Raw genomic sequence first — 26,375 nt, forward strand, 5'->3', positions numbered from 1 at the left:
GTAGATTCCATCTGGGCCCATAACAATGATCTTAACCATTAATTTTGTAAGTCAATCAGTAAAAATGAGTTGTAAAAATAATCAGTTTTATCCTGCATCAATAAACACATGTACAAAATGGAAATAATTGTTCCATAAGCTCACAATCCATGAGGGTTCTGCAAAATCTTTGACTTGAAGGCCAACAATGCAAGATAATCTGTCTCATTTCCAGTAACAGTACTAGGCGTTGTGTTGCATGCCCAAGAGTACCTGAGTGTGCTAAATAGTTCGGACATTCGATCTCTTTGATTTAGTTTAGCCAATATGATGTGAAATTGTTGGTTTTTTTTGGCTTTCGAAGGTTAATTATGTAAATTTAAACGTGCCAGTAAGGATCAATTAGTCCTTACAGAATTTATAATTGCCAACCAATTATCAAGCGATTGTGTTGAAGTTCTTTCAGTCTCAATGAAGAGGACTTTTACTGGTGGCTTGTTTAGGAGAAAATTGTGAATAGTAACAAGTAAATATAATTCAGAAATCGAATTTCATTAAGCAAATGAAAACTTACAATGAAGTTACAATGACCCAGCGTCGATGAGGTTCACAACAACAAACTACTGAAAAACTACACCTAGGAAATGAAGTGCAGTACAGGAATTGAAGTGTGGAAATGTAAAGAACTGGAAATGTAAAACTAGAAAGAAAATGAAGTAAATAAACTGGTTTCTGAATCTAAGTCTGGGTCCTTCATTCTAGGGCCTTCCTTGCTATTTATACTTCCTAGTGGTAACCGTTGAAGTGGGCTTTCAACAGCCAAAGCGTCCTATATGATTGCTGAACATGCTCTCTCATAGTCAGTCCTACTACGCCACTCTTGCAGTTAGGGTTTCCTCCTGATTTTGAATTTAAATTTATGAGTAACCGTTAGGCCACGTCATCTTGTGTCTCTCAACTGTTCCAGTGCTACGCAGATCCATTATTACCAATACGAACTGCCACGTGTCCGACTTTAATTGACAACTTCTATTAACTCTCCAAATTGCCCTCCTCATGCCACGTGTTAGGTTGTGATTGGCTTATACAAAATATGTAGTCAATAGATATATAAATAAGAATCCAAATTTGACATCTTTTTATAGAAAATTCATTTTATTGCAAAATCATTGTCAGAAATGGATTGCTTCACCAGATCTCGGAGTCAACACCTAATATTTCAAAAAAAATTAGAAAACTCATGACTCGTGCCAATATCACTGTTCATCGTAATCAAAGATGTCTCGGTTTAGAACCTTACGTATAAGGGGGGGAGGTCATTAATTGAGCACCCCCACTCACTTGATCAAAAGATCGGCCCCTATTAACCATGATATGAATTTTATTAACTTTATATGTTCATATTCTGATTATTTAATAAATGTTAAAATTTACTATGTGAAGTAAATAAGTATAAACTGTGTCACTCATTTTGAAATGTTATGATCTCATGAAAAAGGGTTTTGAAAATGTGCCACTCAAAAGAAATTGAGCTCATAAGTATGAAATCAATATTATTCCAAATTAAGTGACACAACCACCATCCACCGGTAATCATAGAGTTATATCAATTAAGTAAGTAGCTACATGGTAAGATACTAGACATAATAAGAAAAACACACACAGGCTGGATGCTAAAACATAAACACTCATATAGGATTTACTGATGTCCCGTGGAGGACTACAAAACAAAGTTGGAAAAATATGTATGGTCCTCAATGTAAGGTACTAATGCAATATATACATAAGAATGCGACCAAAGATTCGGCCACTAATATATGACATGTGAGTCATCTCAATATATGGGATAGCGCACAAAATCACATAATAATTGATTAAATTCACAAATGCAAATGAGCCTAATCTAAATGCATGGAATATGAATGCAAAGTATAGATATGATGAAAAGAAAATATGATGCTATTTACAGATGTGAAAAACAAATAAATGAAAAGAGATAGAAAGAAGCGTGGACAATGAATTATTACAACACTAAATAATTAGAATACTGAATAAAAGGCGTGGGGTTTGAGAATTATTACAACAAACAACTATCTAACTCAAACATAAGATAAATCCAACAAATCAAATACAGTTATAATAATAATAAATATATACAAATATTTATTATTATGTTATTATTAAAGTAAAGAAACTACATATTTAAAACAATAAAGAAAAAGTAAGAAAATAAATAAGAAAGTTGCAAAAATTCACCTTTGGAGGAAATGATGAATTCTCTAATTTATCAAACTTTCTTCTTTACATCCTTAGGTTATGGAGTATGTTTTTGAAATCTCAATAAGAAAATTCAAGTTTTAGCTTTAGTGAAGTTTTGGGTGGTATATGTAGGAAAATTGAGGTTTATATCTCACTTTGTATTTTCTCTCAATTTTGACAAAACAAACTCTTTCTTTGATCAAAGCTTAGACCTCTCTAATAAAAAATTTCACACATCTTTCATAGCTCTAATGGTTTTCTTGGTTGGGCAATTGAAGAAGGCTTTCTTAGTGGAAAAAGTGGAAGACAATGGTAGAAGACAATATATAATGGAGGTGCACTACAAAAAAAAAAAGTCACTTTTAGCGCCTAAAATATTGGTCGCCAATTGTTTGTTTTTTGGTCGCTAATGACATTCTGCGACCAAAAATTTTGGCCGCTACGTTTGTCGCCAAAACCCTATCGGGAAAAGTCTTGGAGGGCTTTGCCGACCAAAAAACCTTTGGTCGACAAAAAGCAAGTCTTTAGTGACCAAAATTTTGGCCGCCAATAGTTAATTATATTTCTTTAAAATTATACATTTACCAACCAATGTTTTAGTTGCCAATAGTCAAGGAACCAACACCTTTAGTCACCAAAAGCAACCAATCGCCGACCAACACCTTTAGTCGCTAAAAGTTTCAAACGTGAAAAAAAAAAAAAAAAATTCGTTGTATAACAATTTGATCCAGTCTTGCAGAGACTCAAACCGCCAACCTCCCGCATCATAAGCCTTGTGCACCACACTCTTCCCACTACGCCTCTATAGCACCAAATGATTATAAATGTGGCATATATTATTTATATAGTACATACATCCATATTAATATAAAAGTATATATATAAACATAATTATTTTATTGAACATAATTTATGTAAAATAAACTATTTAGTAGCGAAAATAAAAAAAAGGCCACTTTTGGCAGCTAAACATATTTTTTAGTCGCCAATTCTATACTTTTGGCTACTAATTGTTTTTTAGTCGCTACGAAACTTAACTTTTGCCAACCAAAAGTTGGATGTAGTTGCCGAACACTTTCAACTACCAAAATTTTGGTCGCCAAAAAATTTAATTCTCGCCGTAGGATTCTTGTTCTCCCACGCTAAAAATGACCACTTTTGGCGACTAAACTTATTTTTTTGTTGCCAATTGTAGACTTTTGGCTACTAAAATTTTTTCAGTCACCAAAAAGCTTTACATTTGGCTACTAAAATTATTTTAGTCACCAAAAAGCTTTACATTTGGCTACTAAATTTTTTTTAGTCGGTAAAACCCATATAATCAATGACCAAACTTATTTTTAGTCGCCAATTGTAGACTTTTGGCTACTAAATTTTTTTAGTCACCAAAAATCTTTACTTTGGGCTACTAAAAATTTTTTAGTCACTAAAATCCATATAATCAGCCACCAAACTTAGTTTTAGTGGCCAATTGTAGACTTTTGGCTACTGAAATTGTTTAGTCGCCAAAAAGCTTTACTTTTGGCTACTAATGTTGTTTTGGTCGCTGAAAGCTATACTTTCAGCGACCAAATTTTTTTTAGTCGGGAAATTTGGTCACTGAATGTGCTTTTTCCTATTGTGGTGGATGGTGAGTGGCTATGGTGGTTTGTGATTAGGAAAGTGGATGGTGAGTGAGTGTTGATGGTGGTGTGTGATTATGAAAATGGATGGTGAGTGGTGATGGTTGCGTGATTAAGAAAGTGGATGGTGAGTGCTGATGGTGGGGTGTGATTAGGAAAATGGATGGTTAGTGTGTAATCATTTTTGTATACAAACACATAAACTCATGTAAAATTATAAAATATTATAAATTAATGAATTAAAAATATATTTTAGCAGTCTAAAATAATTTAGCCAAAACGGGTGAAGGTTGAGATTAAAATTCAAATTTGACTTTTCTGCTTAGAAATTCATAAAATAACATATTCAATTTTCTTTATCGGATGTTAAAAAAAAATGCTGAAATCTTAAGATTGATCAAAATGGGGTATCTACAGATTGTGCCAAGGGCAAAGGCTCTGATATGAACAAGGACATCAAATGAGAGAAACTTGTTTAGACTCAATTCTGAAAGAGAATGTAATGTATGTTGCATCTCTATTTCCTTTATGTTGGTTTTGAGTTGTGTTAGGCTATATAACATGAAGTCCCGACCAGTGGTTAATAGTTTTTGTGGGATTTGAGGAAGACGCATGAATGTTAATTATATTCTCCGTCACAAGTCTTTGTTGAATCTGGTTGAATTTGACTGAAATCTTTAGTGTTAAGACTATAAAACAATTCATTGATTGTAGTACCATCTACAGAATAAATTTAATCTTCTTCTTCTTCTTCTTCTTTTTTTAAAATTATATTCTTTGTTAAATATAGTTCAAAGTTGAATGGAATATTTTTCTGATTGTGGCCTACAGTAGAGACAATGAGCTTAGTATTAGTTAAATGCCATTCATTTCAAATTTCTCATATTTATCACCACCTTCTACTCCTTGTTACACTTGGTAGTCTTAAAGTATTAGAAAACTCTTGCCAATGTGCTGTGACCTTAATTATGTTTTATTATTATTTTTTTAAACCATGCATCTCACTGTTGCAAGTCTTTGTTAAACTTTGTTTAACTTGACCAAGTAATGAATCGAGAGATTTTGCATAATTCTTATACGAAAATGTTTGTCATGCCATTTTAAATAATTTTTCTTATATTAAAATTTTATTTGTCAATTAATTTTTCGTGAAATACATAAGAGGAAATTGCCAATCAGTAGTGCAATGACAAGTGTTGGATAAGTATTCTAAATCTGTTTATGCATTTATTATTAACACCTCTGAAAAATAGCATTGACCCACTCTACATGACAAATTAGGTGCAAGCTTCAACATATACGGGTAATTATTAGGTAGTCTCATACTATGACCGTGTAGTATTTCACGATATTATGATTAATAAAAAAAAGTAGGATATTATAATTTTGTATTAGATGATTAAGAAACATAAAGGGGTATAATGAATGATGATTGGTGAAGGAGTATTAACACATGGTAGTTCGGGAGGCTGTTGATTTTATATGATTCTAATATAAAACTATCGGAGTAGGCTTCTCTCTGGTCCAAATCGGACTGGAGGGTTTTGTTGGGCCTCTGTGGGCCAATCACAGAGTATCATTCAATATGTAGAACTCCTGAGTGCTTCTTCCCTATAAAAAATCACGTTGATCAGATATCAATATCCACTTGATCGAATATCTATATCCAGTTGATCGAATATCGATGTTCACTTAATCGGATTACATTTGTGTCAACGGTATTTTTAAAATAAATTGTTGATACAAATATTATCCGATCAAGTATCTATTGATATTCGATCAATGTGATTTTTTACATTGATGAATTACTCAACGAGCCTTACATAAAAAACGGTTTGGATCATCAATGCGGATTTCGTGATGAACTTACAAAGGCCCAACAACATTCTCCAATAAAAAAAATCCAATTGAAGAGTAAACTGCTCCAAAACTACCTATGATGACATATTTTTGATTGATTCTCCCCTTCTAATGGTGTAGGAAAGGGTTCAAGGAAGGAGTTGGAAAATTCGAAGATCTTCGAAGATCCTTCAAGAACAACTTCAAATTCTCTAGAAGATGATGAGAGGCTTAGATTCTTCAATAGTCTCAACTTAAGAACACAAAAGAAAAGAGATGATGGAGATAAGAGATTGGGTGAAGAAGAAGGCAAAATGGCTAGAGAGAGAATAATGGCAAGGCTCTCCCATGGATCTCCCACTTTCACTCTCAAGGTTGATAATGGAGATGGGAAATTAGTTCTTTCCCAAGAGTTAACTCTCCAAAATCCATCCCTTGTAAAGCTATGGGTGGGTGCTATTTATAGGCACCTCATGATTTAGGATGGAGCCCATGTGCAAGGCACATGGGAAATATTCTCTCTAACCACCTTGTCTGAGGAGGTGACCTCTCCGAGGATGAGAAAAATCCTGAAGAGGAGATCAATCCCTCGACGAACCCTTCTTCTTAGCCACACCTAACCAATGATCCCTAATCATCCCAAAGGGTCAGGAGTAGTCCCAGAGGACGTCCTGCCACATAAGGGTCAGAGGTAGTTCAAGAGAATGCCCTGCCGCAAATATTGCCGAGTCTCCCCCCCTAGATCGTGCCACCTCGACCCGGGTATAGGCTAGTTTAACCGAAGAGTGAATTTATCTCCACTTACTGTCCTCGGGATCGGGTCCTTTGTTCGGACTCCATTACGCCCATGGTTCTAGTACGTAGATCCCGGAAAGCTCCGAGTCCGCAAGTGTTCTGGGACTCATTAATGGAGCGGCTTCTAGATTGCGTCTGAATCCGTTCGAAGCCAAGTGCTTCGAATCTCTAGATTCGTGGATCCGAATCCTTTCGAGTCCGAGTGTGTCGGATTTCTAGGCTTGCTCAATACCCTTTCGAGTCCGAGCCCGAGTAAGTCTCTAAGTTCGTGGATCCGAACCCTTTCGAGGCTTAGAGCGATTCAGCCCGTTTGATGGCGATAAATCCGGGCCCACTAATCTTGGACTTGTGATAAATTCAGGCCCACCAACCTTGGACTATGGGGCCTAAATAATTTATTGGGCTTAAAGTAGCTCCTCTTACATTTGCCCCTTGCGTGTATGAGAAATTGTAATTTTCTCGGACATGCATAATTTCACCTTATCAGCCATACTTCACATTACGTCTTCAGGAATATTTGGTCTTGACAGAGTCTAAGGATAAAGCTGAGGATTCACCGTAATTTACAGATAAAATCGACAAATAATATTAAAAATTAAATAAATAAATAAATAACTTTTTTTTTTGTACTCTTTTTTTTTTTTTTTTTTTTTGAACTTTTTCACTGATTTTTTTTTGAACAACTCAGAATATTGATAATTAAATTTTTATTTCTCCAAGTAACGGAAATAAGAATTAAGAAATCAAATTTTTTTTTGACAAGATAAGGCCACATTTTTTTTTTTTTGGGTATACAGCAGGATCACTTTTTTCTCCAAGTCAAAGATAATAATAAAAAAACAAAGCACTCACATTTTTTTATTATTATTAAAAGGACAACGTCCAATCACTTTTTTTTTTTTTTATGGGCTTAGAAATGGATTGGCTTTTTATATATATGCATATATATATTAAGAATATCTGAGGGCATATTCCATGCATCACACCCTTTTTTTTATTTATTTAAAGAAGAAGACAACCCTAAATCATAGCTCACATTTTTGCCCATAGTCGCTTTGCCTCTCTCTCTCTACAGAGGCCAACCCAGGCTTTTCTTTTTATCTCTTAGAAGGCTCTGTTTGTTCAACACCAGAAGCCACTGTCGTGCTCCCCTTCTTCAAGACCGACCCAGCTTTCAACATTTTCAAAGAGGCTCTGTTTTTTTTGGCAATAACGATGACGACACCAGCTGCTTGCATTTACTTTTCATTTCTTTTCAAAACCTTTCTTCTCTTTGAAGTATTAAAGAATCGACTCTTATTCTTTTCCAGGTTGCCCACTGTCGCGGATCTGATTGTTGCCGATGCTACTATCCGGGCTACTGTTAGCACATTCCGACACTAGCTCTACGCCACCCTCAATATTTCACTCCAATCCAGCATCAATTTCTCAGAGCTCCGGACTCACCAGAGCTTAATCTTGCTTCCACAGTTGCCTAAGATCCACGCCGCTTGGTGCCACTACTGCAGACGCCATGACCCAAGTTTCTGCTAGCTCACACCGTCGCCAGCTCTAGTCCATCTTTAGTGCTTCATTTCGGCCCAGCAACGCGACTTCAGAACTCCGAACAGAGCTCAGTCTTGCTCTGCCGAAGACCACCACTGTTTGTGTGTTACTTGTTGTAGCAGCCTTAGGTGCCGCAGCAGCCGCCTCAACCTGCGCTACTGTTCTTTGCTGCGCTGTTGTTCACTGATTATATTTGCTCCGGACACGCCAACACCGCGACCCTAGCCATCACCCATTCAGCTCGCCAACTTCAATATTTGCTCACTCCGGCGCCACTTCATCACGATCTCGGTTTGTACTGTTCTTGGCCACTCTCTCTCATGGGCGTGGCCTTCAGATCTGTAAGTATTTTATCGAAACCCACTCTCGATCATCTTGCTTCGATGAAATCTGAATTTCTCAGCCTTACTATAAATTGATTTGGGCCTTTGAGATTTGTGGGCATTGTTTTATATCAATTTTGAATTTGAGATAGCTGAAGCTTCCATTGAATCTTGACTTGCATATGAAATGTAATCCTGAAATTCATGTTTTGGAGCTTAAACTTGAATAAAGCTTTGACATCTAAACCTCCATTGATGACCTTGATTGAGGAAATCACCCATTTGATTATGAACATTTCTATTTGAAATAGCTAGTGCTTGGATGTTGAGGGAAATAAAGCCCTTGTTGAACCTTGATTTGCATAAGAAATGTAGTCTTGAAATTCATGTTTTGAAACTTGTCATGTGCCGATAATTTTGACAATAATTTTGACATACATACAGGTCTGATGTTGAACCCTTCGAGCGCCGCCGTCGGCTTCTGCGCGAACCCACCACGTCGTTGCTCTGTGCGTGACCACCTCAACTCACGCGGCTCGTCCGTCTCGTGCCCAACCGCAACTAACCAGTGACGACCACGCTGCCCACTCAACGTGGCGTCAGTCTGTCGATATACCTTCTCGCCCACCGAAATCCATCACTGTTAGCCGTGACTCGTCAACGCCGACCACACCATCAATTCAACGTGGTGTCGGTCTGCCTAGTTGTTCTAGTGCCAACCACACACGTCGCCCTTCTAATGCGTCGTGTGTGGTCACCAACTCCGCTGCGAGACCACTGCTGCCTCCAGCTTCGGATTGTCCAACGCCGACTACGCATGTTGCCCGTTCAACGCGACATGCGTTGTCTTGCCCGGCGCCATTTAGCTTATCACCGGTCCTCCATCTCAGCTTATAAACACTCTTCGGAGTTCCGAACCCCAAGATCTTGGTCTTGATTTTACAAACTTCATTCTCTTCATTGCTTTGGATTTGTGAGTATATGCTTGAAACCCTCTTTCTTTGGCTTTCACAAGTTTTGTGAACAAATTTCTAGAACCCTTGAAACTTGACTCTCCATTTCTGATGGATTTTAAGTTTATGCACTTGGACATGTAAACAATTTGGGTTTTGCTACCTCTGTTTGTTTAGAGTCTGAGTCTTGTATAAACTGGGTCTTTAATATTGAATATTGTAATCTGAGAGAGAAGGACCCACTTGAATCTTGTATGAGTTATTGATGTTGAGGAAGAACATATAATCCACGTGAGTGTTGTTGCTAGCTTTGCTTAAATGGGACGAATAAAATAAATGTTTTTGCTGTCGATAAAACCCGAGGAAATGAGGCCCTCATATTGTATATAAATCTTGTTGTTGAATTGTTGATTGTCGTTTTCTTGATCTTATGGATGCTTGGGAAATACATAGTTGATGCCAAAATTTTGTGCGATCGTTGTAGCTTTACGTCAGCTTGAGAGGAACCGGCCTGGAGAGACAAAAAACTTGATTGTTGCATTTTCATGAACTTGTTCGGAGGAGTAAAATTGTTGTAGCTTAAATAGATCGATATTATTTGTTGATGTTGCCCCATTCTGATAATGCTTGAATCATATTCTGAACTCAATATTGCTCATCTCATTTGTCAGTTTTACTATTTCAGGCAAATAAATTTTTGTGTGAAATCCACGACCTCGAGGTCTTCAGAATCTTCACTAATGAGAGCAAGGGCTGTTCCTCGGAAGTCCGAACAGAAGCAAGACTGTCCCTCGAGAGTCCGAAAGTAGCATACACCCTACTTTGGCAAGAAAGATTCCTCTGGAAGATAACCGAGTCTACCAAGCTTACACCAACAGAGGTAAAGATTGTTTCTCAGAAGTCCGAGCAGAGGCAAGGCTGTCCCTCAGAAGTTCAAGCGAAAAAAAGGCTGTCCCTCAGAAGTCCGAGCAGAAACAAGGACGTCCCTCACAAGTTTGAGTGGAAACAAGGCTCTCCCTCAAAAGTCTGAGCATAAACAAGGCTGTCCCTCAGAAGTTCGAGTGGATGCGCACTTCTACTTCGGTAACTAACGGAAGCAAAGGCTATCCCTCGGGAGTTCGAGTAAGAGTCCACTCTACTTTGAAAAGAAAGATCTTCGGAGCTCGTATTGATGAAATCATGGGCTGTTCTTCGGACCCGCACTAATGAGAGCAAGAGTTGTCCCTCGGAAGACTCTCCCTCAGAAGTCCGAGTAGAAACAAGGCTGTCTCTCGGAAGTCCGAGTGGATACGCACTTCTACTTCGGCAGCTAATGGAAGTAAAGGCTATCCCTCGAAGCTCGCACTGACGGAAACGAGATCTGTTCTTCAAAAGTCTGAGGCGGAGAACACACTCTACTTCAACAAAAAAGACCCTCAAAGCTTGCATTGATGGAAGCAATGGCTACTCTTCAGAGGTCCAAGTGGGAGCATGCACTATTTCAACAACTAATGAATGCTGTCTCTCGGAAGTCCGAGTGGGAGTACACTTTTACTGCGTCAAGAAAAGTCCCTTCAGGTTGGTAACTGAGTCTACTATTCCTCTTTCTTCTTCGAGGGGCAGTAAAAAATTGAAAACTGTTTCAAGAAACATAACACAATGAAGATATACAATGTAGAGAAAATAACTTCTAATGGAGATACATAATATAGAAGAAATAACTTTCTTCATAACATAAGAAAGAAAGATAGAAAAGTCTTAGACAATGTAGTAAATACAAATTGTAAATGTCATAGATAGACTTCCTCTACGCAATGTTGAAATTTGCCCCTAGAGTTGCAAGATCACTTGGAAAGCTTTCACCAGCTGCTCGAGTTGTGGCCATCATGCACCATCATAGCCATGTCTTTGGATCTTTCTGTACAGACTAATATCCCCATCCCCGCAAGACTTTTCATGGATTTGTTGTAGTCGGAAACTTGCTTCTTGTTGGCCAACACACCGGGCTAGGAATCCGGTACCTCCTCGGAAGTAAAGTTCACCTTGAATAATTATGAATTGGGCAAGGTTGGCCATAATCAATTTTCCAACTTTGCTTCTGAGTTGTTTGAGGACTTCTCCTCTCCAGTCCTCCGGAAGGCCTTTGTCTTCAGGTATTATCGAAGGCTCTGTTCTCTTCTTGATAATAATTGTCGCCTCCTCCTCTGGGATATCAACTCTTGCCCTTAATGTAGCGAGGGCATCTGAAAACTTGTTGTCGGAACGAGGCACATGCTCTATTTTGACCTTCTGAAATTTGTCAAGAAGCTTTTGAACTGTTGTTCGATATGTGGCCAAGGCAGGCCCCTTTAAGACGAACTGTCCTGAAACTTGCTTCACTATCAGCTTTGAGTCCCCCCGAATCCGAATCTTCTTGATATTGTGCTTCTCAGCTGCTATCAAGCCTAAAATAAGAGCCTCATACTTGGCTTCATTATTTGAGCAATGGAAATCCAGTTTATAAGACAAATATGACTTTTCCCCACTTTTTCTTGTAAGAACTATCCCGGTTCCTCCTTTACCTCCGACTGCTGCTCTGTCAAAGCTCAATGTCTAAAAGCTTTCCTCGGAAGCCATAGCTGCATGCACCTCTCCTCTTAATTCTTCGTTCACTGGTTCATAGTCACCACTTGGAAATTGAGCAAGGAGGTCAGCTAAGGCTTGGCTTTTGATCGCCTTGGGCGCTACACATGTGATCTCGAATTCACCCAGTGCTAACAACCATCTTGCCACCTTCCCGGTTAGAGCAGGCTTGCTGAGGAGGTATCGGATTGGATCACTTTTAGTAACAATCTGAATCTGATGTGCTAAGAAGTAATGTCTGAACTTTTGGGCAGTGAATACCAGAGCTAAGCAATGTCTCTCTATCGGAGTATATCGAACTTCTGCTCCTTGAATCTTCCAGCTGATGTAATACACCGGGCGTTCTGCTCCATCTACATCTTGGACCAATAATGCCCCTATGGACTTGGGGGTTGAAGTTAAGTACAGCATTAGAGGCACCCCGGGCTGCGGGGCTATCATGGTCTGAGGTGAGGTCAAGGCCGCCTTGATTCTCTCGAAGGCCTTTTGGTGCTCCTGGTTCCACTCGAACTTGGCATCTCCTTTTAACAATGAGCCGAAAGGAGCAGAGATCTCTACAAGTGCTGGGATAAACCTCCGAATATAAGACACCTTCCCGAGGAACTTCTCTAACTCTTTCTGAGAATGCAGGGGAGGCATTGCACTGATAGATTTGACCTTGTCTTCATCTGCCTCGATACCATGTCTGTGTACAGGAAATCCGGGGAACTTCCCAGCCGTCACCCCGAAAGCACATTTGAGAGGATTCATCCTCATTTTGAATTTTTGGCATCTCTTGAATACTTTCTCAAGGTCTCGGAGATGGTCCTCTTCTTTCTTGGATTTCACCACTAGATCATCAACATAATCTTCCACCTCATGATGGATCATGTCATGAAAAATTGCAGTCATAGCCCTTTGGTAAGTTGCTTCGGCATTCTTGAGTCTGAAAGGCATGACTGTATAAAAGAAGTTTCCGAGAGGTGTTCTAAAAGCAGTCTTTTCTGCTTCTTCTTCAGCCATCTTAATCTGATTGTATCCACTGAATCCATTCATGAATGAGAACACCTGGTGTCCCGAGGTGGCATCCACGAGGGTGTAGATATGAGGAAGAGGGAATTCATCCTTCGGGCAGGATTTGTTCAAATCTCGAAAGTCTACACATACTCTGATTTGACCATTCTTCTTCTTTACTGGCACTATGTTTGCCAACCACGTGGGGTACTGTATTGGCTGGATGAAACCAGCTTGTTGAAGTTTTTCAATCTCCTCCTTAATCTTCTCTTCGAGATCTGGATGATACTTTCGAGCAGCTTGCTTAATTGGCTTGGAGTTTGGAAACACATCAAGATAATGAGAGACTAGGTCAGGATCTAGTCCGGGCATTTCCTTATATGACCAAGCGAACACTTCTGAATACCGGCTTATCAACTTTAACAACTGTTCTCGCTTCTCTGGGCTAAGGCTCGAACTTATGAATATCGGCCTTGGAGCATCTTGTCCATCACTTAGATCTATTTCAATAAGTTGTTCGGGCTGAGGCTTCATCCCATCTTGCATGCATTCTGGAGCTACTTCAGGCTTTATTACTATGTCATTGTCAGGAGGCTCTTCTTTTGACTCGGAGTCAGTGACTGAAGAATCCGACTCCCCGCACCTTCATAAATTGTACACCATCTTGCCTCCTTCTCGGACTTTCATCACCTTCCGAGGAATAGGCAAACTTTCTGGTCTAGACATCGCCCACTTACTTGATTCTGCCATTGGCTCTTTGTCATCTTTGATATCCTCCCAACGAGGAATTTTGACCCCCAGAGGCTTAGAGGTGGTGGGAACTTCTTCGACAGCCAGTTCGGTGAAGTAGATGGCATCAGAATAATGAGCTTCATGGATCTCAAAAGGCCTTTCTGTAGCCTGAATTGTCACCATCTTCTTTCCCCATTTAGCCTTAACACATTGATGATAACTCGATGGTACAGCCCCATATCTATGCATCCAGGTCCTCCCTAGGATGATGTGGTAGTTTGCCTCGGAATCGATAATATGGAACTTGGTGGCCGAGCGAATCTCTCCGACAGCTAAATCAACTGTTACGCATCCGATGGTAACTCTCCTTTCTCCACCGAAGCCAGTGATGACTATCGGCTGTTTCACAATGCGCTCTTCAGAGATTCCGGCCTTTTCTAGAGTAGCACGAGTCATAATGTTGATAGAGGCTCCACTATCTAGAAAGGCCTTTTTGAACTCAACCCCGTTAATAAAAGCAGTCACATAAAGCGGGCGGTTGTGAGAAAAAGGATACTTCCGATCAGCCTCGGAGAAAGTAATGGCACTAGATTGCTCTTTTGCCTTCCTCGGGATAGATCCCTCAGTCGACATGCATTCCTCATGGTGTGCCTCGGCTATATTAGTGATAGACTTGGTGATTTCTGTTCTTGCCTCCCTGGAAAGTCCAAGCTGGTCGAAGAATTGCTTGAACTTTACACAGTCTTGCAAGGTTTTGGCATAGTGATCCGGATCTTTTTCCACTCTTGGAGGCTCGTAGTTAATCATCTCCTCGGTCTCTTCAAAATAAGATGCCTCATAAACATGGTGTCCTCCTCTTCCGTAGTACTCTTCTCCTCCTTCTGGATCAAAGGGATCGTCGACATGAGTTGTGAAGGTTCTGCCCTTTGGATCAAGAGCACTTACGTAGTAAACTTGCTCACCCTTGGGCTCGAGGATGTCGTCCAGATAGTAATCGTCATCATCGAGATTGGCGATAGCCTCAATCATCGGGCCTTCATAAGCTATCATAGCAACATTCTTGCCCTTGTCTCGGTGCTGAGGATATGGTTGTTCTCGGATATCTTGAGTCCCTTGCTTTTTGAACCTCAATTCGTCTACCTCGACTTTATCTCTGAAGATTTTCCTGAGAGTCCAACACTTCTCTGTCGGATGTTTCAATGTACGATGGTAGACACAAAATTCAGGGCTCTCGCGGTCCTTTTTTGATGGCATTTCTTCGACATAAGGCAATTTTAGCTCTCCGTCGGCCACCCATTCCTTAACTAGAGCTTTCACTTCCTCGATTCCACATGGATAAGAAACATTCCCCTTTTCACCATTATATTGCTTTCTCTTCTGGCCTCTATGACCTCCTCCTTGTGACTTTCGGGTATCTGGGGCAGAGGCAGCAGCAACAATAGGTCCACGAGACGATCTGAAGCTAGTCTTGTAACTGGCCTTAAATCCGGACTCCTGAGCCTAAGGAATGCTAATGTTCCGAGCTGCTTCTATTAATGCCGAGAAGATGGGTAGCTTGTGATTAACTAGAAACATTTTGTACCTGCTCAATGCCTCTTCTAGACAGATTTGAACCAGATAACTCTCCTCCATTGCTTCATGGCAATCCACGGCCTTGTCCTGAAACCTTTTGACGTAGTCAAGGATGTCTTCACTTTCCTGCTGCTTTTCTTTACACACTGTAAGTGTGGTCACCTTCTCCGCCACTTGAAAGAACTTAGAGTGGAATTTGTTAACCATTTCCTCCCAACTTCGGACAGAGCTTGGGGCCAAATTAACATACCAACTATATGCTCGGTTGGTGAGGGACTTAGAGAATTCTCTCAGCCGGAGGACGTGGTTTGAACCATGAATACCCAGAGTCTTGATGAATCGCACAACATGTTCTCGAGCATTTCCTTGTTTGCCATCAAACTTGATGAATTTCGGCACTGTATACCCCTCAGGGTATGGATAGCTTAGCATCTCAATGGGGTAAGGCGGCTTGACATCCGGATCAGGCAAAGAGGGTAAAGTCCTCTTGCCCCGTTCGAGATCGAACATGGCTTGCACATCGGCGAGAGTGAGAAACTGTTGAGGGAGAGAGTTTGATGGTGGTATTCCTGGAACTTGGCTTATGGACCCAAAGACTGAGCTAGGGGCGACTTGGCCATTCTGGTGCTGCGAATTCATCATTGGTGAGGACATTTGATGATACTGGCCATCAGCGGCTATAGACAAGCCAGTTGGTGATGGGACATTGAATTGAGGCCCGTAAATTGCATCGCACGGCGCCGCTATTCCGGGTTGTGCTTGCAAATTTGTTGTTGGCACCAAAGGAGGCCCGTTTGGTGCTTGGGTAACATTTACTAGTGGCGTAACAAGATTAGGTACGGGTAGAGCTCCCTTTTGCGTCATCATGCTCCTCATGTTTTCCTGGACACCAACAGTCGCCGGAGCCCCATTCGTTACACCAGAACCTCCCCTAGTCACTATTGGATTTTGGCTTCGCACGCCATGGAGCTCGGGCGTAGGCAAACTGCTGCCGCCTACTGCGGTTTGAGCATGTGTTACTGTGGCCGTGTTGCCATGAGCCATGGGCTGACTGGTGCCTACTTCTCCTTGGATTTGATTTTGCACTCCGACGGGAATGATTCCACCACCAGCTTGATTTCCGTTTGGCGCCGGTGCAAAATTAGAACTCATCACCAACATGGTGTGAGTGAGATTCTGAAGAGTGGTAAGAATCTCCTGCTGAGTATTTTGAAGTCCTTGAATGGCTTCAAGCAAAAGTGGTTGATCTGGAGCCATGGTCCTGTCATCACCACCATTAGAGGATCATTGTTGGTGAACTTCATCTTCTCCCGCCATCCTTGTTGGAGTTGTGTGGATTCCAGATCTCGTTGAGACCATTAACCAATCCGCCTCCCCAGTGGAGTCGCCAAAATGTAGGAGAGGGTTCAAGAAAGGAGTTGGAAAATTCGAAGATCTTCGAAGATCCTTCAAGAACAACTTCGAATTCTCTAGAAGATGATGAGAGGCTTAGATTCTTCAATAGTCTCAACTTAAGAACACAAAAGAAAAGAGATGATGGAGATAAGAGATTGGGTGAAGAAGAAGGCAAAATGGCTAGAGAGAGAATAATGGCAAGGCTCTCCCATGGATCTCCCACTTTCACTCTCAAGGTTGATAATGGAGATGGGAAATTAGTTCTTTCCCAAGAGTTAACTCTCCAAAATCCATGCCTTATAAAGCTATGGGTGGGTGCTATTTATAGGCACCTCATGATGTAGGATGGAGTCCATGTGCAAGGCACATGGGAAGTATTCTCTCTAACCACCTTGTCTGAGGAGGTGACCTCTCCGAGGATGAGAAAAATCCTGAAGAGGAGATCAATCCCTCGACGAACCCTTCTTCTTAGCCACACCTAACCAATGATCCCTAATCATCCCAAAGGGTCAGGGGTAGTCCCAGAGGACGTCCTGCCACATAAGGGTCAGAGGTAGTTCAAGAGAACGCCCTGCCGCAAATATTGCCGAGTCTCCCCCCCTAGATCGTGCCACCTCGACCCGGGTATAGGCTAGTTTAACCGAAGAGTGAATTTATCTCCACTCACCGTCCTCAGGATCGGGTCCTTTGTTCGGACTCCATTACGCCCATGGTTCTGGTACGTAGATCTCGGAAAGCTCCGAGTCCGCAAGTGTTCTGGGACTCATTAATGGAGCGGCTTCTAGATTGCGTCTGAATCCGTTCGAAGCCAAGTGCTTCGGATCTCTAGATTCGTGGATCCGAATCCTTTCGAGTCCAAGTGTCTCAAATCTCTAGGCTTGCTCAATACCCTTTCGAGTCCGAGCCCGAGTAAGTCTCTAAGTTCGTGGATCCGAACCCTTTCGAGGCTTAGAGCGATTCAGCCCGTTTGATGGCGATAAATCCGGGCCCACTAATCTTGGACTTGTGATAAATTCAAGCCCACCAACCTTGGACTATTGGGCCTAAATAATTTAGTGGGCTTAAATTAGCTCCTCTTACAAATGATCATCATTTACAATGTGTCCTAGTCAACCCTGAATACTGTATTTAGAGTCCGCTAAGTGAGTCTGTAACACTTTTATACACCATTTAAAAAGAAAAAATCAATTACACAAATATTTTTAAAATTAAAAAAGATGAAATTTAATTGTTGTTTTATATTTTCACTGTTTATACACGCACAAAGAAAATACCATACAAAAACTTAGAATTATAATATTAAATAAAAATTGAACTAGTTTCTGACATTTGGAAGTTGTTGATTGACTTTGATAATTCATTACTCAAGCTTTATTGGATTCTAATATAAAACTACCCATGATGACATATCTATGATTAATTCTCAACTCTTTAAATGGTCATCATTTACAATGTGTTAGGGACCGGCCTTGAATACAATATTCAAAATCCTAAGTGAACCTTAATATGGAGTCTTAATATTTTTATATACCATTTAAAAAGATAAAATCAATTAAAAAAAAAAATTATAAAAATTTAAAAAGATAAGAATTCTATATCTGTTTATGCATTCATTATTAACTCCTTTGAAAAATAGCATTGGCGCACTCTACATGACAAATTAGGTGCAAGCTTCTCTATATATGGATGATTATTGGGTAGTCTCAGACTAAGGCTACATGGTGTTTTATGATATTATGATTGGTGGAGGAGGTGGGGTATTATGATTTTGTGTTTGATGATTGAGAAATATGAGGGGGTCTAATGAATGATAATTGGTGAAGGAGTATAGACACGAGGTAGATCGGGAGACTGTTGATTTTATATGATTCTAATATAAAACTACCGAAGCAGGCTCCTTTCCAATCCAAATCGGACTAGAGGGTGTTGTTGGGCCTCCATGGGCTCATCACGGAGTATCGTTCAATATGTATGGCTCGTCGAGTACTTCCCTGTAAAAAATTACGTTGATCGAATATCGATATCCACTTAATCGGATTACATTTGTGTCAACGGTAAATATGATTTTTAAAATAAATTGTTGACACAAATATTATTCGATCAAGTATTTATTGATATTTGATCAATGTAATTTTTTATAGAGATGAAATACTCAACGAGCCTTACATAGCGAATGGTTCGAATTATCGATGCGGGTTCCATGATGAACCTACGAAGGTCCAACAACATTTTTCAATAAAAAAACCCTATTGAAGAGGAGATTGCTCCAAAACTACCTATGATGACATATCTTTGATTGATTCTCCCCCTTCTAATAGATCATTGACAATGTATCGTGGTCAATAATTTTATACACCATTTAGAGTCCCCTCAGTGAACCTTAATATGGAGTCTTTAACATTTTTATACACCATTTAAAAAGAAAAAAAAAATCAATAAATTTTTTTTTAAAATTTAAAAAGATGAAATTTAGTGTTGTTTTATATTTTCATTATCTATATAAGCACAAAGAAAATACTATACAAAAATTTAGAATTATAATATTAAATAAAAATTGAACTAGTTTCTGACATTGGGAGGTTGTTGATTGACTTTGATGATTCATTACTCAAGCATTATTGGATTCTAAAATAAAACTATCCATGCCGACATATCTATGATTAATTCTCATCTCTTTAAATGGTCATCATTTACAATGTGCTAGGGGCCGGCCTTGAATACAATATTCAAAATCCTAAGTGAACCTTAACTACGGGTGTAATTTTGGCCCGGCCCGGCCCGACCCGGTCCATTCGGGCTTCGGTTGGGCTGGGCCCATGTTGGGTCTTGCGGGCTCCCGTCAAAAATCGGGGCCGGGCCGCTCCACGGGCCAGAAAATTAGGCCCTAGCCCAGCCCAAGGGTATTCAGGCTTTGGGTGGGCCAGTAGGCCGGGCCCATGGGCTCGGGCTCGGGCTTGGGCTGGCCTAAACAATTTTTTTTTAAATTTTTTTTTTATTTTTTCCACCAAAATTTTATTATTTTCCATTAAAAATAACACTAGGCATCGGGTGGGCCGGGCATCGGGGCAGGCTTTTGGGCAGGCCTTGAGCAGGCCCATGGCCGGGCCGGGCTTCAAAACGATGGCCCAGGCCTTGGCCCAAGGCCTCAGGCTGGGCTTGGGCTCGGGCCTTAACGGGCCAGGCCCACCCCGGGCCGCCCGCGGGCTACGGGCCAAAATTACACCCCTAACCTTAACATGGAGTCTTAATATTTTTATATTTCAAGAGATAAAATCAATTAAAAAAATATTATAAAAATATAAAAAGATAAGAATAAGGATAAATTATAAATATACTCTCCGAGATTTTTTTAAAATACAGATTTCCCTTGTGATTTAGAAAATTATAAATACTCCATTGTCAGAATTTTTTATTTAACAGAATTAACTAAAAAAATAAAATTCATAATTAACCTCTTATATAATAATAAAACTATCTGAATTATTAATTAAAACATATTTCTAACATCATTAAAAATTGTTAATTGACTTCATGATTTATTGGCCTCATTTGGAAAGTTGGCTATTTTAGTAGGCTATTTTAATTTTTGGTAAATTACAAACACACCCCCAAAGGTTTTCTTAAATTACAAATTACTCCATGTGATTCTAGAAATTACATTATGTCCCATAAGGTTTCTAATTTCATAACAAATAGGTCATTTTATTAATAAATCATCAAGTTTATTAACAGTTTTTAATAATGTTAAAATTTTATTTCAATTAATAATTCAGATAATTTTATTATTGTATAGGTGAATAGTTAAAATTTCACCTTTTCAATTAATTTTGTTAAATAAAAAATTCTAACAGAGAGGTATTTGTAATTTTCCAAACCACAGGGGGCAATTCGTATTTTAAGCAAACCTCAGGGGGTGTATTTGTAATTTACCCTTTAATTTTTGGCTATTTTAATAGGTTACAATATTTGTGTTTGGGAATATGGTGGATTTTTTTGTAGTTGGATGTGATGTTTGTGAGAGAAAAAGTAAAACAATTATTGGTTTAATGTGACATTTTATCTTATTGGCTATTTTAACTTATTTTGTCTTTTTGTAAATTTTAGTCCAAAAAGCAAAAAATAGCTTTTGCTAAATACGACCATTAATAAAAGAGGTGATTTGTTATGAAATTAAAACCTCAGGGGGTAGAATATAATGTTTACAACCATAGGAATGATTCATATTTTAATCAAATCTCAAAGGATATATTTATAATTTACCCTAAAATTCCAATGTTTTTTTTTTAATTTTTTATATATATTATCACCGTTTATATACGCACAGAAAATACTACACAAAAATTTAAACTTATAACATCAAACAAAAATTGAGCTAATCGTGCCACAATATCACTTAAACATTACTGTTCGTGTATTTCTAATTGCAAAATTGAACCAATATCTCTTTATTGAGATTGAATTAATTCTCTACAAGTTTGTTCCTTCTTTTCTTTTCTCTTTCATGTATAGATAAATAATTTCTAAGAAGCATAATTAAATAAACAATCCTATATATCCACATGTTAACAAGCAACAGACCTTGGATTTAACCCAATTAATAGTCTTATAACTATGCCTTAGGGTGTGGTGAAGGGAAGGTTAGGGGTTCGAATTGATAGAGCAGCAGCAACCCTTTTAGTTGTAATTTAACTTTACTAACACTAACTAACATCCTACAAAATATCAAGACCTAAATGTTCAATTTTAGACCGGTCAATTGGGTTGAAGAGAAATTTGGTAATGTAAAATTAATTACTTTGCGCCCTCCATTAATGAGAATAATTTTATTTTGGGTTTGGTATTAACATTCCATTTGGATTAAGGGTTTGGTGAGAAATTAAAAAAAAATAGAAAGAATGAGGTTACTTACCATATTAATCCTCCAAACAAGTAATTACTTGTTTGGATGATTAATGAGGTGAGTAATTGTGAAAAATGAATAGAAATGGTGATAAAATAAAATCACACTGAACTTAAGTTTTTTTTTTTCTCACTAGAAGGGGTGAGATTTGGTGAGAAACCCAAATTTCATTTTTTAAACATAGTTAATTCAAATAAAAGGTGAAAAACCACAATTATTTCCTTTCTTTTTCTTATCTCTCAATTCAAACGGAGAGTAAGCATTGGGCTAATTTTGATATCTAAAGTAATTGGGTTCTTCCACTAATATATTTGAGTTTGGTGTTGGGGTCATCTCTTTCAATGAGGTCTGACAAAATTATGTTAAATTTTAAATGGACCCTATTTTTTAGTCCTAATCTGGCGGGTCAAAACTGCCATTTCCCAGAGCCGGCCAACAGATAGCAAATAAATACAATCCACCAACACATAGCAAATAAATACATTTTCTTTGCTCGATGGGGCTTCCAAGCTTAAGCTTGAGCATGCCATGGCTAGTTCACAATTTGCATATTCATCTAATACTCTTATGCTGTTTGAGCATTCTCAACTCTGGCTTTACTGCTACCATATCCAGCTCCTGGCTAATGAGGAATGAGACGGACCGGCTTTCATTGCTGGCAATCAAGGGCAAAATAATTGAGGATCCACTGCATGCTTTGAGCTCCTGGAATGATTCCATCCACTTCTGCCAATGGCAGGGCGTTATGTGTGGCCGCAGGCATCAGAGGGTCACTGCCTTGGACTTACAGTCCCGGGAACTGGTGGGATCAATATCACCACACCTCGGGAATTTAATCTTTCTGAGGGAATTACTACTTCAGAACAATAGCTTTGGCAATGAAATTCCGCCGGAAATTGGTTGTTTGCCAAGGCTGCAGATTTTGCGGCTGAATAACAATTCAATTGGTGGCCGAATTCCAGTAAATATATCTCGTTGCACTAACCTCATTGAAATCGATTTTTCTTACAATGGGCTGGTCGGAGAAGTTCCTGTGGACCTCAAATCCTTGTCGAAGCTCGTGATAGTAATTATAGAGGCCAACAATCTTACAGGGAGTATATCTCCTTTCGCGAATTTGTCATCTCTTCGTGGACTGTCTTTGTTTGATAAAAAATTTCATGGCAGCATTCCTGATGGTTTTGATCGGCCGAAGAATCTTCAGGAGCTCGGACTCAGCATGAACATGTCGTCTGGCGCCATTCCTCCTTCGCTTTTCAACCACTCTTCTCTCACAATGTTTGATGTCTCTACTAACCAAATACAGGGAAGTCTTCCCTGGGACTTGGGCATCACTCTTCCCAATATTGAATCCTTCAGCATTGTTTTTAACCAATATACAGGATCAATTCCGGTTTCAATATCGAATGCATCTAAACGCCATGACCTAGAAATGCCTCAAAACAACCTTACTGGAAAGGTTCCTAATTTAGCAAGGCTGCAAAACCTCGAGTGGCTAAGCATTTTCGACAATCAGCTTGAATTCGAGGAAGATGATGACTTGAACTTTATATCTTCTTTGATCAATGCCACCAATTTACAGTTTTTGGCTGTGAATTATAACATGTTTTACATCAAGTTTCCAGAATTCATCGGTAATCTCTCGAGCAATCTTCAATTTTTGTATCTAGACCACAATTAGATATTCGGAAGCATTCCACCAGGGATTGTAAATCTTGTTGGCTTGCAGAGTTTGGAAATGCAGGTTAACCAACTCACTAGTACTATTCCAAGTGAGATTGGAAAGCTTCAAAATCTACACAAATTGTATCTCACCGACAATTCATTGTCTAATAACATTCCATCTTCCCTAGGAAATTTGAGTTTGTTAAGTGAACTTGCTTTAGGAATCAATAAATTTCAGGGAAACGTTCCTCAAAGTCTAGGGAATTGCAACAATTTGCAATTGTTGCATCTTTCTCAAAACAACCTTAATGGTACAATACCATGACCAGTTATTTCCATCTCATCCTTATCTATATATCTAGACCTGTCCCAAAACCAATTGAGTGGTTCTCTTCCCATGGAAGTTGCAAAGTTGATAAACCTTGGTTACTTGGATGTCTCTAAGAACCTATTATCGGGCGAAATTCCGAGCACTTTGGGTAGCGGCACAAGCCTGGAAACGCTACATTCAGGGAACAACTTTTTCAACGGAACCATTTCTTCTTCTTTGAGTTTCTTGAGAGGCCTTAGTGAGTTGGATCTCGCGAATAATAGCTTGTCTGGTGAAATTCCAGTGTACTTGGAGAGCTTTATTTTGTTGCAAAATTTGAATCTATCTTTTAATAATTTTGAAGGTGTAGTACCAACACAAGGTGTATTTAGTAATGCAAGTAAAATATCAGTAGTGGGACACAATAAGCTCTGTGGGGGGTGTAGCTGAATTGAAGCTACCTAAATGCAACTTCAAAGTGGATGAAAATAGGAGATCAAACAATGCCTTAACTTTAGCACTCTCTATACTCTTTGGGCTTGTAGGACTAGCTTTCGTGGGGTGTGTTCTCTATCTTTGCTGGTTCAGAAATAGAAGAAAAGATACTCCTTCAGATTCATCAAAAAATTCATTCTTCAGGGTGTCTTACCAAACTCTTGTTAAAGCCACTGATGGCTTCTCATCTTTCAATTTAATCAGTGCTGGTAGTTTCGGGTCTGTATACAAAGGAGTTATTGATGGAAGAATTGTCGCTGTGAAGGTAATTAACCTTTTGCGACATGGAGCTTCGAAGAGTTTCGTATCCAAATGTGAGGCACTAAGAAACATCAGACATCGGAACCTTGTCAAGGCACTAACGGCATGTTCGACAATAGATTGTCAAGGTCATGACTTCAAGGCTCTGGTTTATGAGTTCATGGTCAATGGGAGCCTTGAAGAGTGGTTACATCCAAATTGCAGTGAAGATTTATCAAATGAAGAGTTTAAGAAGCTAAACCTTCTTCAGAGACTAACTATTATCATTGATGTTGCTTGTGCCCTGAATTATCTTCACAACCAGGGCCAACCCCCAGTAGTCCACTGCGATCCTAAGCCCAGCAACATTCTTCTGGACAAAGATAAGACTGGGCATGTTGGTGATTTTGGGTTAGCAAAATTTTTTGCTGACCATGACACCCATGGCTTGTTTGGAAATGAAACAAGCTCTATTGGCATAAGGGGAACAATAGGTTATACTACTCCAGGTGAATATGCCTTCATTTATTCTTAGTTGTTTCATGCACCAAAAGGTGTAAAGAAAATTGCACGTGTGATTTGGGCTACACAATATTTTTTCGTTGCACAGTTATCTGACTTTTTCTGTTTATGGAACATTTCGGTCTTTTATATCCAAAATTTTCCCCCTTACAATTGCATTTTTGCTTGCAGAATATGGTGTGGGATGTGAGGTCTTGGCATACTGTGATATCTACAGTTTTGGCATCCTTGTGTTAGAAATGTTTACTGGGAAGAGACCCACCGATGAAATGTTTAAAGATGGGTTAAGCCTCCATAGCTTTGTGAAAGAGGCTTTGCCCTGCAATGTATCAGAGATTTTAGACCCAACACTTTTTCAGATCGAAGGGGAAGAAGAAGAAAGCTTCATAAGAGGTGAAAAGGTAGTGGAGTGCTTGAGTTTGATACTTGAAATTGGAGTCAATTGTTCTTTAGAATTGCCTAGAGAAGGAATGGACATTCATGATGTTTCAGCTAAATTGCATTTCATCAAAGACACCCTTCTAGGATCTGAAATACAATGAAAGAGATGAATTTATGAGGGAATCAATTGGAATGTAATGCTTTTGTCGTAATAATCTCCTTCCTGGAAGAGATTACATGTTTAATAACAACCTTACTTCTAGATTGGATGAGCCAAATCTACATGTAGCACATTTAGTGAAAAGTAATGTTACTTATTCAAAGAAAGTATTCGAATTTGAAATGTGTCGATCGGATTTATTTTGGGTGTGATTCTCATCTCATTACATCAAATTTAAATGTACATCACAAATTCAAAATTAATATATGTTCTTTGCATGTGATTTTTTTTCGTTCAAAATGTAAATAATACATGACGAAGGGTTCGCATTGAAACAAAATTCAAAGTATGGAGATCAAATTATTTAAATTAAAATTAGCTCATAATAGAGAGATCAATTGTATAAATTACCACTTTTTTTTTTTTTACTACAATCCTATTTTATTTTATTCGCAAATCCCTAACCGTGTATTGGTCTGGCGAAATCAATCTGTGAGTTCTTCTTATTCACTCTCTTTATTTGTTTGTCAAATATTAGTAATGTAAGACTATAGTTGTTTTCTCTAATTTCTTTGCCATAATTTATTTGATGATATAATTGTTTGGCCCTAATTATTATCAGTTAAGGCTATAACTGTTTAAGTTACTTAGCACTGTTAATAATGGTGTTTCACTGTTTTAGTTGTTGCCCTTAGTTTAGCCCTAATTGTAGTTGTTGTCCTAATTTGTGTTGATGTGTTGTTCTTTCCTTGAATTCAATTTATTGTTATAAATGCTTATATGTGTATATGCAATAAATCAGTTCTAATTCTATGCTTGTTGCTATTTTTCACTGGTTTGGTGCATCAATGGAAATCTCTAATCTTTGTTGTGCTCTAATTTATGAAAACACATTATTTGCAGATATTAGTCATTGTGAATTTGTGTGGATTTTTTATTATATAACCATCCATCCTAGGAATTATATTTTTGGACATGAAGAAAGGAAAAAGAAACAGAAAGTAGAAAATTTTATTCAATCTTAATCGGGAGTGCTTGCTAAATTTCTTAATAGCAAGAAACAAATAGAAGGGCCTCTCGAACCCCTTAAAACT

At 38.8% G+C, this 26,375-nt stretch overlaps 1 protein-coding gene across 1 annotated transcript; it reads left to right on the forward strand.

The window, feature by feature from the left end:
* Window positions 1-22,133: 22,133 nt before the first annotated feature.
* Window positions 22,134-25,457, forward strand: LOC114313152 (uncharacterized). The gene is made up of 4 exons (XM_082874272.1): window positions 22,134-23,142; window positions 23,212-23,484; window positions 23,536-23,786; window positions 23,899-25,457. Exons 1-4 carry the CDS (start codon window positions 22,134-22,136, stop codon window positions 24,751-24,753), a joined length of 2,388 nt encoding a protein of 795 aa, XP_082730398.1. The 3' UTR covers window positions 24,754-25,457.
* The last annotated feature ends 918 nt before the right edge of the window (window positions 25,458-26,375 follow it).

Source organism: Camellia sinensis, chromosome 1, assembly GCF_055761805.1.
Source record: "Camellia sinensis isolate YWXY chromosome 1, ASM5576180v1, whole genome shotgun sequence".
Classification (NCBI taxonomy): Eukaryota; Viridiplantae; Streptophyta; class Magnoliopsida; order Ericales; family Theaceae; genus Camellia; species Camellia sinensis.